The sequence below is a fragment of the Rhea pennata genome, chromosome 2 (assembly GCF_028389875.1).
Source record: "Rhea pennata isolate bPtePen1 chromosome 2, bPtePen1.pri, whole genome shotgun sequence".
Classification (NCBI taxonomy): Eukaryota; Metazoa; Chordata; class Aves; order Rheiformes; family Rheidae; genus Rhea; species Rhea pennata.
In genome coordinates this window covers 27,958,401-27,971,842 of record NC_084664.1, presented here as the reverse complement: position 1 = coordinate 27,971,842, position 13,442 = coordinate 27,958,401, and the positions used below count along the sequence as shown (strand labels likewise).

General features: G+C 38.4%; 1 protein-coding gene across 3 annotated transcripts in view; it reads left to right on the top strand.

Annotated features, from left to right (window-relative positions):
* SLC25A13 (solute carrier family 25 member 13) overlaps positions 1 to 13,442 on the top strand; it is a 101,983-nt gene that overhangs the window by 44,419 nt on the left and 44,122 nt on the right. For all 3 annotated transcript variants that reach the window (XM_062569151.1, XM_062569150.1, XM_062569153.1), the window contains 2 exons: positions 6,105 to 6,244; positions 13,113 to 13,259. In XM_062569151.1, the coding sequence (XP_062425135.1) occupies positions 6,105 to 6,244; positions 13,113 to 13,259 (287 nt within the window). The remainder of the gene's footprint in view (positions 1 to 6,104; positions 6,245 to 13,112; positions 13,260 to 13,442) is intronic.

Sequence of the window (13,442 nt, the reverse complement as noted above, 5' to 3'; positions counted from 1 at the left end):
AAAGGAGTAGGGAGATCACTTGTACTTCTGGAGTGTTGCCCCTTTTTTGGGTAAATGGAGGTAAATGGGCAACACAGTTAAGTACTACCAATAAGAAAAACATCATTTCACATCTTATCTGAGCAGATGTGATGTGGACGTAAGTAAAAAATAAAAAAGCTGTCATTATAGAACAGTTTGTGTGAGACTGTAGACAGATGGAGTTAAACTAGCAGCATTTTTAAAATCTACAGCAGTAAATAAGAAAAAAAAAACTGGCTAAAACACAATGATTTCAGTACCACAAAATAACTTGAAATATTATTTGAATATCTTGACAGATATATGTACATATTTCTGTACACATGTGCGTTTGCACAAGTCTGTTGTACATCTTTATGGTTGTTACCGTCCAGAAGCAGCAAGTGCTGGCTGCTCTGCAAGAGAGGTGAGCTGGGAGCTGAGGGTGACAAGACAGGCAGGTGTGGGCAAGGACTTCACCAAGGACGGGCACGGTTCTACGGTGCGTGGATAAGAGCAGAGCAGGTCCAGTGGCAGTAACCAGGGTCTGGCGATCACCAGACAAATCCATGACAATGAGGCAGGTCTGAGGCCAGGCTGGGAAGTCAGGGCAGCCAGCTGGGGGCCACTTAGGTATCCCTGCAGCATTGCTCAGGTGAGGTCTTGAGAAGAACCTTCTCTCGGCTCTTTCTCCCACAGCCCTTTTCCCAGGCCCTGGTTCAAGTGCTCAGAGCTGTACCACATCAGGCTGGCTTTGAGGACAGGCAGCCAAACCCTGGGTGTCAGGGGAAGAGGTTGCAGAGCCTGACAGTGTGTTCAGGACCATTCAGCTTATGGAAAAATGTAGAGCAGTTTCAAATGGTCACTGAGGACCTGGTGCAAAGCCTGTTGAAACAAACATCAATCCTGTTCTCGACTCCACTGGGCTTTACGTGGGTCTTGGTTGTTGGTAAGACAGCTGGGTTCTCTGGTTGTGAGGGTGGCCCTTCCACCCTCATGAATAGTTTAATTGGCCCCATTGGAGTTAATTTTTGTTGTTGTTGTCTTTTAGCTATATAGGATTTATTCTAAATGACTTTTAATAAAAATGTGTGCTTTCTTCGAGTGCCATTTAAGGGACTCTGTTTCCAAATGTGTAATCAGAAAAGCTTAGCATTAACAAAACATCATTTTGTAAAAGTATCATCTTTTTTTCAGATCAGAATGAAGGAGATCTGCATATTCTGTTTTAAAAGCCTTATCTCCTCACACTAAAATATCTATTCCACACTCTTTGCATTAATTTTGCTTCATTGAGCCCAAGTTGTAGCTCTAATGCTCATATATTCCTCTTTAGGCCCTTAAGTGTGATGAACGTAGAAACAATTACTGCCAGAGTTTGAAAAGGTTATTGGTGCATGTGGAACTTTGTTAACTTACAAGAATTCATTTCTTTTCAAAATTTTCTTTTGTTTTCCCCTTTGCAGGAAGGGGCCTCTGTTCTTTATAGAAGTTACTGTCACCTATATCATCAGAGTAATCTCATTTTTTGTCAAGGTTCAGGATTTTGCTACGGATTTTCTGTACCATGCATAAATTCTTTAATTGCTTGAAGGTAGAACATACAACTATAAAATAAGGACCGTTGTGACAGCTTTTCTGCAAAAATGTTGCAGCTATTCCGTAAGATGAATAGGATTTTAATTGATCATGAAACTTACTGTAGCTCTGCATTGCGATGGTATTAATTTTATTGGACTCAAACAGTTATACTGCATGAAACATTTAGGTACTTGTGCAAATAATTAGTTTGAAAGAATTTCAGATTTAATACATTAGATATTTATGAACTGTAGCCCATAAAGGTTTTAGTAGCTTGTTCTGTCAAGTAACTTAATGGCACGTGCAAGTAATTCTCCTAATAACTTTGATTAATGCCTAGAAGGTCTTCCGAGTTAGAAGCTGAGATTTCTGATTTCTTTTCTTAAATGCAGAATATATAAGAAAAATATATTAGAAAAATGACATTCAGTTCATTCCTTTTAAATGCTAAAATTTCAAACATGAGCGTTAACCTGTTGCTTTTTAAAAACTAAAACAAGTGTATAATTTTTTGGCATGGATTTAAAAGCATCAATTTTATCTTGATAAATATTGGTTTAGCAGCTAATACAACCATGGCTGCCCAGAGAGGTGGTAGAATCTCCATCTTTGTAGATATTTAAACCTCAGGTGGATATGGTCTGAGCAACTTGAAGTGGTTGGACTTGCTTTGACAGTGGGTTGAACTAGGTGACATCTAGGCCAAATTTTTCCCACCCATATCCCCCAAATTCCAACCCAAAATTTTCTGTGATTTGGAAAAGCGGTGTCCCTTTTAAAAGAAGTAGAAGTGAATAAAGTAACTCCTGGCAACTGACAGACATTGCTGCTACTCTGTGGGTTTTTTTTGTGTTTAATTCAGCTACTTGAGAGTAGCTGTGGACTCTGACTCCAGGTCTGAGGCAAGACTACATTTTAAAATTGTCAGTTTTTTATTTTAATGCTGGACTTGGATGATTTGGATACAATATTGCTAGAACTGAACAATAACTTGAAGTGAGTTCTAATAAACAGTTTGCTACCTTTTGACAGTTAAAATGCTGTAGATAGTTTTTCATGGAGCATGAACTGTCTTTACGATCTGAATCAGGCAATTTGACTACAGATGAGGCTGAAGTTAGTGAAATTGTTCTGGATGAACTGGTAATGAGACTAGTGAGGAAAGAAGGAAAAATTTAGGATACAGTTCACTGAACTTAGTTGGGATTTGCGAACTATGAATAGATATGAGAGAGAGGTACAGGGTAGGTATAAAAAGTTTGCGGCAAGCAGGATGCCATGTTTCATACCATCAAGTAGTCAATAAGAGCACAGTAGGCAATCTTCCAATCACCTAGTTGTGCTGTATAATACAACATACACACTGTCAGAAAAGCACCTGGTATTAGATTCAAAGACATATTGACGTAAATTTGCAATATTATTTCGAGAAGCTCAAGTAATGTAACGTAATCTTGCTATTTTATTAAATACCTACACTAATGCTGAAGTCTTTATTTTCCAAGTCATGGCACAAATCATATGTACTATCTTCTGCTTGGAATGTTTGAAGGGATATTTTTAATTTTCTGAACTTGTGAGGCATGTGTGTAGCCTTTAATCTCTAACATAGACAAGAGGATGCAAATGCCCTGGATATAATCTTAATGTGTTCTTAGCAGGCTTGATAAGGTTTTAAGCTCCTTTGCAGTGGGTTATGTTTGCATTTGTAATGGCAATCATTAAAAGTTGGTTTTATTCTGAAATTACCATTCTTTTTGCTGTTTTTGCTGAGTGATTTACTTGAGGTAGATTTTTTTTTTTTTTTTTTGTAAGCCACAACTAAGGAGTGTTTACGAAGTGTGGCGGGGGGGGGGGGGGGGACATTGTTCCTTAGCTAGTATGTGATAACTAATCAAAATAAAATCAATGGCATAATCACAGGACAGTGTGTAACTTTCATAGGTTAACCAGTTGAAATAAAGACTGTGAGGAGCCTGTTCACATCAAAAGGAATTTGAAACTGCCTTTTTAACTAGGATTTTCTTAACTCTTACTTGACATCAAGTAAGAATGCACCCTTTTTATCTGACAAAGACCAGTCAGGAGTCCAACAGAACTTTTTTTTTTTAATGGCAACTTGTTTCTCATCTCATCCAGCAATATCATGTTTTGCTGTGGGGGAATTCAGGAAGTGGGATGGGAGGGAAAGAGGCATTGCTGTGCAAGAGACTGGAATTGAACTATTTCTGCAATATCTTCTTTATTTTGGAAAAGCAAAGTGGTTCCTAGCAGACAGAGAAAACTTTCATTTCTTCCTGCTTGCAGGCAAGACTGAGGCTGTCATCTTGTTACTGGTTCCCTTTTTTAAGATTGGGGTGGTGATGGGGAAAGTCCAGCAGAAAAGAGGAGCTTTCTAAAGGCAGTCTCCACTGACATGTGGTGAGGTGTATTGGTTGTGTCAGTGGAAAGCATCCTAAATAAAAGGCGTTCAATTGTGGGATGAGATCTCTCTCTGAACCAGTCTGTTTTCCCTCTGGTTCCCTTGAGAGCACGATTTTGCTCCTGGAGAATGCTGGCTGACAAAATCCAAGCTGATTATGATGGAGCTTGAAGACATGAATGAACAATGCAGTCCTGGGAGCACAGTCTCAAGTTGCTTGGAGAAAACTCTCAAAGAACATGAGCCGGGAGATTTATTTTAAGACTATGAGATTAACTAGGGTCAAGATCTCTGCTTGCAAGTTAAATACAAGTTCTTCCACCACTGATTTTGTGGGATCAGTGAATAGTATGTTTTGAAGATGAAACTCTTGACTGTTGAGGGTTGGAAAGAGGTCTGCAGTTTTATCTTTGCTATCACTGTAAAGCACAGAGTATGATCATCCCCTGTGCTTTAGAACAAGTCTGTGGGTAATACCAACAACAGTGCTTGTGGGTCCATGTGGGACAGGAGGCTCGTGCAGCAGGACACCTGCCTCTTTCACCTTCTCTCAAGACTTCTTTTCCCTATGTCTTTATCCTTCATTCACTTAGGCGCTTCCTGGTGTCTCCTGGCTCTTGACCCTCCCATCCTGCTTTGAGCTTTCTCCTGCTTCTGTGGCTAAAAGTGTGGATTTTGCTCTGGCTGAGTTTCCCCAGGATTTCAGCAGAGCAGCTGTGCCTGACTGGTTCTGCCTGTTACCTGGACTGAACCAGAAACCAGAGCTCAAACCGATGCAGGTGGAGAGACCTTAAAGTCTCAAGGAATCAGCGCCTAGGCCTAACTGCAAGCAGATGCTCGCTCCAAGGGGGTGGTTTCCAACTGTTTCTGCCAACAGGCAGGCACAAAGCTGTGCTGATTTCCTTGCTTGCAAGCGCTGGCTACGTTTCGGAACTGACTTCCAACATTGCACCCACAGAGACAGACAGGAACTGAGTTTGAGTTCTTGGTCTTTTTTCCTACAAAGAGTGAAGGGAGCAGGAAGGCAGCTCCTGGCCCTACCTGTGAGTAGGGAGTGATTCCTGGGAACAGCCTCTCTGTGATCACAAGAGCTAACCGGAGATGAGAACTAGCTCCTGGCTGGCATTGCTAGAGGGGCCGTACAGGTATTACAAACATGTATAGTAGTTCGGGAACCTCTGGCTTTAAGTTTGTCTTTGAAGATATCTTTGCCTCATATTTTTGGCTGGAACAGACTTCTGTTGTATTACAGTGGCTCTGTCATTTGAGAGACTTGTCTGAAAGTCAGCTACTTCTTCAGATCTTGTTGCTATTTCCATTAATTCTAACGTATACAGTCCAGTTCCAAAGATTTACATTCCTAATTATTGATAACACAAATTGCCATGTTTCAAATAGTATTTCTTCTCCCAAAATGCCAAAATAGACCAAAAAGTCTGGCAAGCCCGTAATAAACTATTATCTATTAAGAAGACTAAACTCAACCTAACTATGAACCGTACATTTAGGTGTGCTCAAACTTCCTCCTGGCCCCAGAAAGCCAGAGACTATTGAAGTTCACTTTGTGTTGGCGATATGTTTGTGCCCCTACCTGCTCTCCATGTGGCTACTTCTGTAAAGTAACTACAGAAAATAGAACTGGAAATACTGATATTTCTGTAGTTGTTTTGTTTGAATGTGGAGGATTCTTGGAATAATACAAAAGCCTGAATTATAGTGACACAAAATTTTCCTTGTTAGCAGCTTGAAAAGATTACACTGAAAATTGGTTAGCTTTAGTCATCTTTTATATAAATTGTCTTTTAGTTTTACTCTTTTCTTGCTTGACTTTGAAGCTTGAAATATCTAGTTGCGTCTCTTCTAATCAAATGTTGTTAGTATATAACTTCACAAATAAAGAGGATATTTAGGGATTGTGTTTATGAAGGTGTTCAAAATTTTTCATTTATTATGATTTAAAAAAAATAAATTTACTTTACAACATGTTACTAATTCATATGAAAAATGTTGTTTTCCTATTAGAAAACATACTCTTTTACTTGTATAAATGTATGCTTCTCTCTATTTTATTTTTAAATGAACATTTTTCTTTTCTTCCCAGAGGATGCTAAGCAAGTTTTTGGCCAGACCACAATTCATCAGCACATTCCATTTAACTGGAATTCAGAGTTCGTACAGCTGCATTTTGGAAAGGATCGAAAAAGACACCTAACTTATGCGGAGTTCACTCAGTTTTTACTGGTGAGTCTAATAAAATACAGTTTGTCAAGATTAAAAAGAAGGATACAAAAATCAAGTTACTTGCAAACTTGCTAAATACCACACTGGTAGGAAAGTTGCAAGATAGACTGTGTGTAGGCTTTTGCAGTTGGACTTACTGGTGTGCTGGTAAGAAAGATCCTCTTGTGGTTAAATTGCTAATTCTAGCCTACTAGATTTTTTTCTTTTTATTTGTCTGTCTGTCTGTTTGTTTTTCTACCTGTATGCAGAAGGAATACTGTTTTTAGCTGGTCTTTTCTGTGTTTTCATGTAGATAGAGACATGAAATCAAAAACCCAGACATCACAGTTTGAAAATCTCCTATATATTTAAATTGGCTGAGTCAAAGAATGTTAAATAACAGTATTAGACATTTTGGATTCAGTTACCAGGCTGCTATTAGGAAGTACTTCTGTCTGTAAAAAATATGTTTATCAAATTTTTATTTAATTCAGATATATAGTAAAAATGTTATTTTGCTGCAAGCCCTTTCCACATACTTCTTTACTTTTGACCTTTCTTGAATTAAGAGGATTTCAGATAGGGAAATGCTAATTAATTGTGCTTGTAACATATAGATAATAAAATAAGGTCCTTCTTTTAATGAGAATTCTTACCTGATCACACTTTGGGGTACTCTGTCACAGAAAGCAAAATAATATGCTACTAAAAAAAAACCCAGATGATCATATTTCAAAAATACTAATAAAAATAGTCTTCACTAGGGAAAGTGATCCTTGAAGTAGCAAAGCATGAGAATTTCTTATTTGTATTCCTTCTGAATACTTACTGCTTGTATTAGTATTTACACTAGAGAGTTTTAAAATGGGAACCTTCTTCAAGACTGATAGATTTTTTTTTTCTTCTTTTTTGTTTACACAAGTATGTTAGTTCACAGTAGGAGGTGGTATCATTTTGATGAGGAATAATTAAGATAATGCTATTAAGACAAATGTTTCAAATTGACTTTGTAGAGCAGAGCCTAATTAACTTTGTGTAAAGAGGTCGTCAGATACCACATGATTAAATCATTTTCCCTTAGGTTTTATATTGATGATTGTAACTCCTAAATAGCAAAGATAGAGATATAGAACAGTTTCGTGACGGAATAGTGAATATTATTTTCTTTTGGATAAATAAAGCAAAACTGTTACTTGATCAGAAAAAAATGTCTGTGGCCACATGTTTTGGTGTTCCAGTACTTTCTTCCATACAGAATAAATCCTGACTGCATATCCTGATTTTGGATTAAAATCACAGTTTTACAGACTACCATGCCTGTTTGCATCTGTTTGTTTAGAGGTCTGAGGAAAACCTGAATAAAAACACAGAATGAAAAGAAGACATTTTTTTCACTCCCCCAGAAAAAAGTTCAGAGCCACAGATCTAAAATAACTTGTAATGTCATGGCTGGATATTTGGAAGAATTGGGTTTTTTTTCGTTGTTTCTTTGAGTACTTTCATATTCTTTCTTTGAATTAGGAAGAACAGGAGCCAAGGCATGAGTAGTCTAACTTTGGAGATGAGTCCTTTTTACTCCTGTACTTCTGTTCCTCCTTCCTTGACTGAAAGTGTAGTCTTGGATCTCATTTTCTGGGGAGAATTATGTTTGCTTTTAGTGTGTGTCTTTTTTTTTTTTTTTTTTTTTTTTTAATCTAGCTGCAACGTAAAGGTTTATCTTAGCTATGGAGCAGTGCAGAGTAGTAGAAGATTGTGCCGAAACATGGCAGTGGTCCTCATGAGCCAGACCACCTCTTTGGAGGCGAGGATAGAAAGGAGGTAGAAGAGCCTAAGCACAGAGAATCAGAATGACAATTTTTGGTATCCTCTAGAGAGATGAGATGCATCCAGGGAAAGTTCTGAGGCTGTGAATAAAAATGAGCACTGATGCAGGCAGAAGAGACTTTAATGCAAATTGATTGTCCCAGGACTCTGTTCAAATAAACAGTTGACCAGTATCATTACAGTTTGTGACCAGTATCATTACAGTTTGTTAGGATGTTCCACCAGTGATGGGAAGTGAGTACATCTATTTACCCACTTTCTAGAACTATAAATCTTTGAAGCACATTTATTTCTTTAACAACCTTTGCCTTTCAGCATTATATTGTAAGTACTGAAGTTTTGGCACAGAAATGACTCTCAGCACAAATTGGAGAGTTATTATTCAGAGGCATAGAAATTTTCCTTAGAGTTCTGTAACCTTTGGTACTCAGCCTCTCCTTCTGACGTTCTCCCTATGCATGAGTCGGTCTCCTTGTTCTAATGCCTAGACCTTGGACCTTAGACAGCAGGAGACCACAGCGGATACCAAACTACCTTTCTGCATTCCTGATGTGTGAATGCTCTTTATGTTGCCTGTAACATGGACCAGATGGTTCTGTAAGGCAGTGCAGGTACTGCTTTGTAAATACAATGCTATTTGTGACTTTTAATGAAATAATTCAGCTAGATTAAAATTCATTCATGTTGGGTCCTATTATTATGCCACAAGAAGTTGTTACATATTCATAATCTGTTGCAGCGAACTAACCATCACTTTTAACAAAGCCGAAGCTACATGGAAAATAAAACGAATGTGTTTTATCCATGCATAAGACAAATCTCTTCTTGTTTTAAATGAGAAGAGTTTGTAGGGGATTTGGAAAGTTTGTGTTCTGCCATTACTTTTTTTTGTCTGCAGTAGAACAGAGAGATGCCCCAAAGTATAGACTACAGACTGCTTAGTTCAACTCCAGATAACAATCTCTGTGTCGGCACAGAGCTAAAGGTGTGTTGTTTTACCTTACTTCTTATTTTGCTAGCTTAAAATTACCTCAGATCTCCCCACTACATTTTAGTCCTGTCTGTATCCATCTGGAAATAATCACGCTCTGTTATCACTTAAATGGTAGGTCTACTTCATGAACAGCAATATTGACCCCTTGCTCAACATATAAAATCTGTTCTGTAGAATTGGATTTTAACATATGCTTATGTGGGCCTTGTAAATCTATTTGCACATTATCTGGGAATTTATTCATGCCCAGCATATTTGTGGATGAAGTAGGGCTACTTAGAATTGATATCTCGGGATCTGTTCCAGTGGAAAGGACTGTGCTGCATATAATGATTTGTAGATCTGTTAGAATGAAACCTGAACATAAATTTCTGTCTAATTGGAAAGTAGTGATGTTTTTAATGAGCTATAAGTGAAAGCTGAGGTAAAATCTCTAAATGGGAAATCTTTTCATGAAATTTCTGATGCCGGCATGCCTGCCATCATGTGCAAATTAATTTTTCATAAAGATTTATTCTAGCTAGGGGAATTTTAGACTTGCAGCATGAAGGGAGAAGTTTGTTTCCTAAATATTTCTGGATTGACAGAGTCTCTAGTAAGAGAAGATTCTTTAGGCTGTGTAATTTGTATTGCAAAGCAGTGAGGATTGTATTCCCTTTAAGCATAATTTGCCTTGCTAAAGAGTCTTGGACTGAAAATCAGTGAAACAATAAAAACTGTTGCAAATCAGATAGCATCTCTGAACTCTCATGAAATGCTACAGTTTGCTTTATTTTTCTTCAACTTATTTTTAAGGTGATATTTTTTATATTAGCATAGGTAGTGTTACAAACATCTCATCATATTTCCCTGATAGTTGCTGGTGGCTACTGAGTCTCGTTTTGAAACATAGTTTGTCATGCTATGAGATGTGTTAGCTTTTCAGCCTTGGAGCCTGATGGAATAGATAGATAGCCTTGCTTTTAAGTTAAACACTTAGGAGTTTATTGCACTGTTATGCAATGTATGGTGATTACAGCAGTAGAATCTGTGTGTTGATTTTTTGTGACAGATTTTTATATGAGAAATTAGTTTTGAGACTGTGTTACTGTGTAAAGCTCTGAATGTACCTGTACGCCTTATCATTGCTTTGTTCATATTTTGGGAATATCAAGTGACAAAGTCCCTGTGCTTTCTGCTCAGTGAAGCTGGTAACAGTGTTGTTTAGCACAGCTCAAAATAACTACAGCTTAAAAAGACCCTATCTTTTTGAGAAGATAGGATGAGTTGTCTGCAACTATTCACAGGATGCTTAAACCACTTCATGACCGTATGTGACAGGACAAGAGGCAACGGGCAGAAGTTGAACCACAGGTTCCCCCCCCCCACCTCAATGTGAGGGGGAATTTCTTCACTGTGAGAGTGACAGAGCACTGGGACAGTTTGCCCAGAGAGACTGTGAAGTCCCCTTCTCTGGAGATCTTCAAGGCCTGCCTGGATGCAACCCTGTCTAACATGCTCTAGGTGACCCTGCAGAGCAGGGAGGTTGGACTAGATGATCTCCAGAGGTCCCTTCCAGCCTTACTGATTCTATGATTCTATGTCCGAACTATGGAAGAAGAGCAGAAGGGGAGCGCCTAGGACTGAAATCACCCTATTCAGAGCTTTGTCTTGCTGTTGTTTTACAGTGAAGCTGCTCTTTCCTAACTGACAAGAGGATGGGGCAAATGGCAGCACTGAATCCTTGACCATGTACTTAAGGAAAGAATGGAGGGCTTTGATTTGTACTTGACAGCAGTACTAACAGCCTTTTAGTAATTAACTAGATGATGACAAGAGATGTGCCCTTAGCATGTCTCTCTGGGACGTGAGCCCTCCTTTGGTTCTGTGGCTGAGACATCGCTCTGAACCGAGGGTCTACCAGCTGATACACTTGCCACCGAACTTGCAGCCTGGTGCATACGGATGACAGCAAACTAGACTTCTGGAAGTGGTCCTCCAGGGTTTTGTGCTATGTTCTGGTGCTGTATTCTGCCGCCTTAGGATTTCCAGGAATTTCAGTGATAAAAACAAATTGAATAAGAGAGAAATCAACATTTAGTTTCCCATGTAGTCCTTCTGCTAAATTCAGTTTCTTTTTCCTTGGTGATGCTGCCACTTAATGACAAACATTTTTGTTCATTTGTTCATATGTTTCCACCTGCCAGGTGGTGACTATTAGGGATACAAGAATTATTATACCCAACTCCTCTTCAGAGCTGTGTGCCTCCTGAGTAGCTGCCTGCCTCAAGCTGACAAGGTTTTTTGTGTTCTTGTGCTCCTCCCACTGTAAACCTCCCAAAATTGCTTGCTTCCAAATTCTGTTGAAAGTATAGTCACAATTGGAAAGAAGCAAGAGCTTACATGGCTATATCCAGCCAGAGTGAATAGTGTTGCTGAACTGTAACACCTCCACGTAGGGGGCTGTAATGTAAAGGAAACGTGACAGAATTGAAATTGTAACACTTAAAATTATAACCCCCACAAGCATTTCTCATTAAAAGCAGAAAATTCTGAATAATGCTGGGAGTGAAACATAATGCTGAAACTTTTTTCCCCCTCTTCCTTCTTCTGCCTCATACATAAGGTGACTTTTATCATACCTTTAAGGTCAGGATATAGCATTTTAATTGGAAGTTAAGGCTAAAATTAGAGCGGTCAAGAGGCTGAAGTGAAAAGACTGAAATGGTTTGAATGGTAGCGTGGATCAGTGGCTGTCGTATGAACTGAGTGGGTGCAAGGAAGGATGGTGGCTGCTGCACGCCTTTTGTGGATCTGATTCTGCCTTTCACCCTTCACTCTCCGTTGTATTAAATGCTTCTGTGAAGTAAATATCAGCTTATAGGAGACCATAATCACCGTGATCACATCATGCTTGTGATTCTTGCTTAGTGAAAGTCTTTGTTTAATATGACTTTTAAGATATTTATTTGTAAATATTGTAGAAATAACTGTCTGTTGTCCACTGCAAGACTTGCTTTGTATTACTGACATACTTTTTCTCTGATTCCATTTATTATTTATTATAAATGTGTATTCAGAATAGGTGTACTTCCAGTGAAAAACATGTTTGTATTAGCCTTGAAATTGGAAGGGATAGCATGGCAAGGATTTGTTTTCTTCCATTCAGTAAAGACACGCAGGTTTGTAAGTCTAAGCTACATTAACAAAAATGTAATTGTGGTCCGAGAAGTTGTAGAACTGGACAAAAAAGGTGAGATGTATTTTCAAGTTCCTGTCTGTACAGGACTATTTGCTTTATGGGAAAAATAAAAAAAGTAGTCCAACAGTGATTTATTAGGAAAGAGTGTAGATCATAGGAAAAGATATAATTTTTGGAATGATTAAATGTCTTTCTCCCCTCTCTTCTCTCAGGGGTACATTTGAATCACAAAGTCAAATTATCCGGTGGTTCTGTCAGATAACGCGTGTGATTGAATTTCTGCCTGTTACTACTGCTGAAATAGTGAGAGGTGATCCTTAATCGATTGTGACACAAGGAGTACTAAATTAGGCTGCTGCTGTGTTTTGTAATAACTTTATATTTTAAATGAAGATGCTTTTTGGAGGAATGCTTTCAAGATTTGTGGGTATTTACACGGAAATCTCTATGATGATCACATTGCCTCATTTCAAGGAGCAGCAAATGCTTTTACGGGAAGTATTTTGACCTGCTGTGACACGTGCAATAAACTGGATAGTGCACACTGTGGAACAGCATTGTTCATGAGTGGGAGCTCACCTGCACTAGTTGGTTGATATACACCTTTCATTTCTCAGTTAAAGGAGTAGCATGACCTAATGTTCAGAGGGCAGAGGTGTTGTCTTAGGTATTGAGCTCAATGATAGAGCCATATACCCCACAGATGGAAAAAGCTGAAAGGTTGTACAACATCCTATATAAAGGAGATCACATGTAATCCTGTTTGTCAAATATGAGATATGCTTTAGGATTGCATTATATCTAATCTATCAAGAGCAGAATATTAAGGTGATGCTTTTATGACTAACTTAATTATTTTTGTTTTTTGTTTTTCCCCCATACGTTTTCAGGAGATACAATTAGAACATGCAAAACAAGCTTTTGTGCAGCGAGACAACGCACAGGCTGGAAGAGTCACAGCTATGGACTTCAGGGACATTATGGTCACTATCCGGCCACATATGCTGACACCATTTGTAGAAGAATGTCTAGTAGCTGTGAGTAGCTCTTATAGCCTCAGTGAGAAAGACATGGGATAAATATGTGGCATTCCTTTTTTATGTACTTAACCACTGTACATGGCACCTGGAATCCAGCTTATGGACACAGGTTTTTAAGTCTAGCACTAATTATCTGCGTGTATGAAACCTGATTCTTCTTACAGAATATGTATCCTCAAA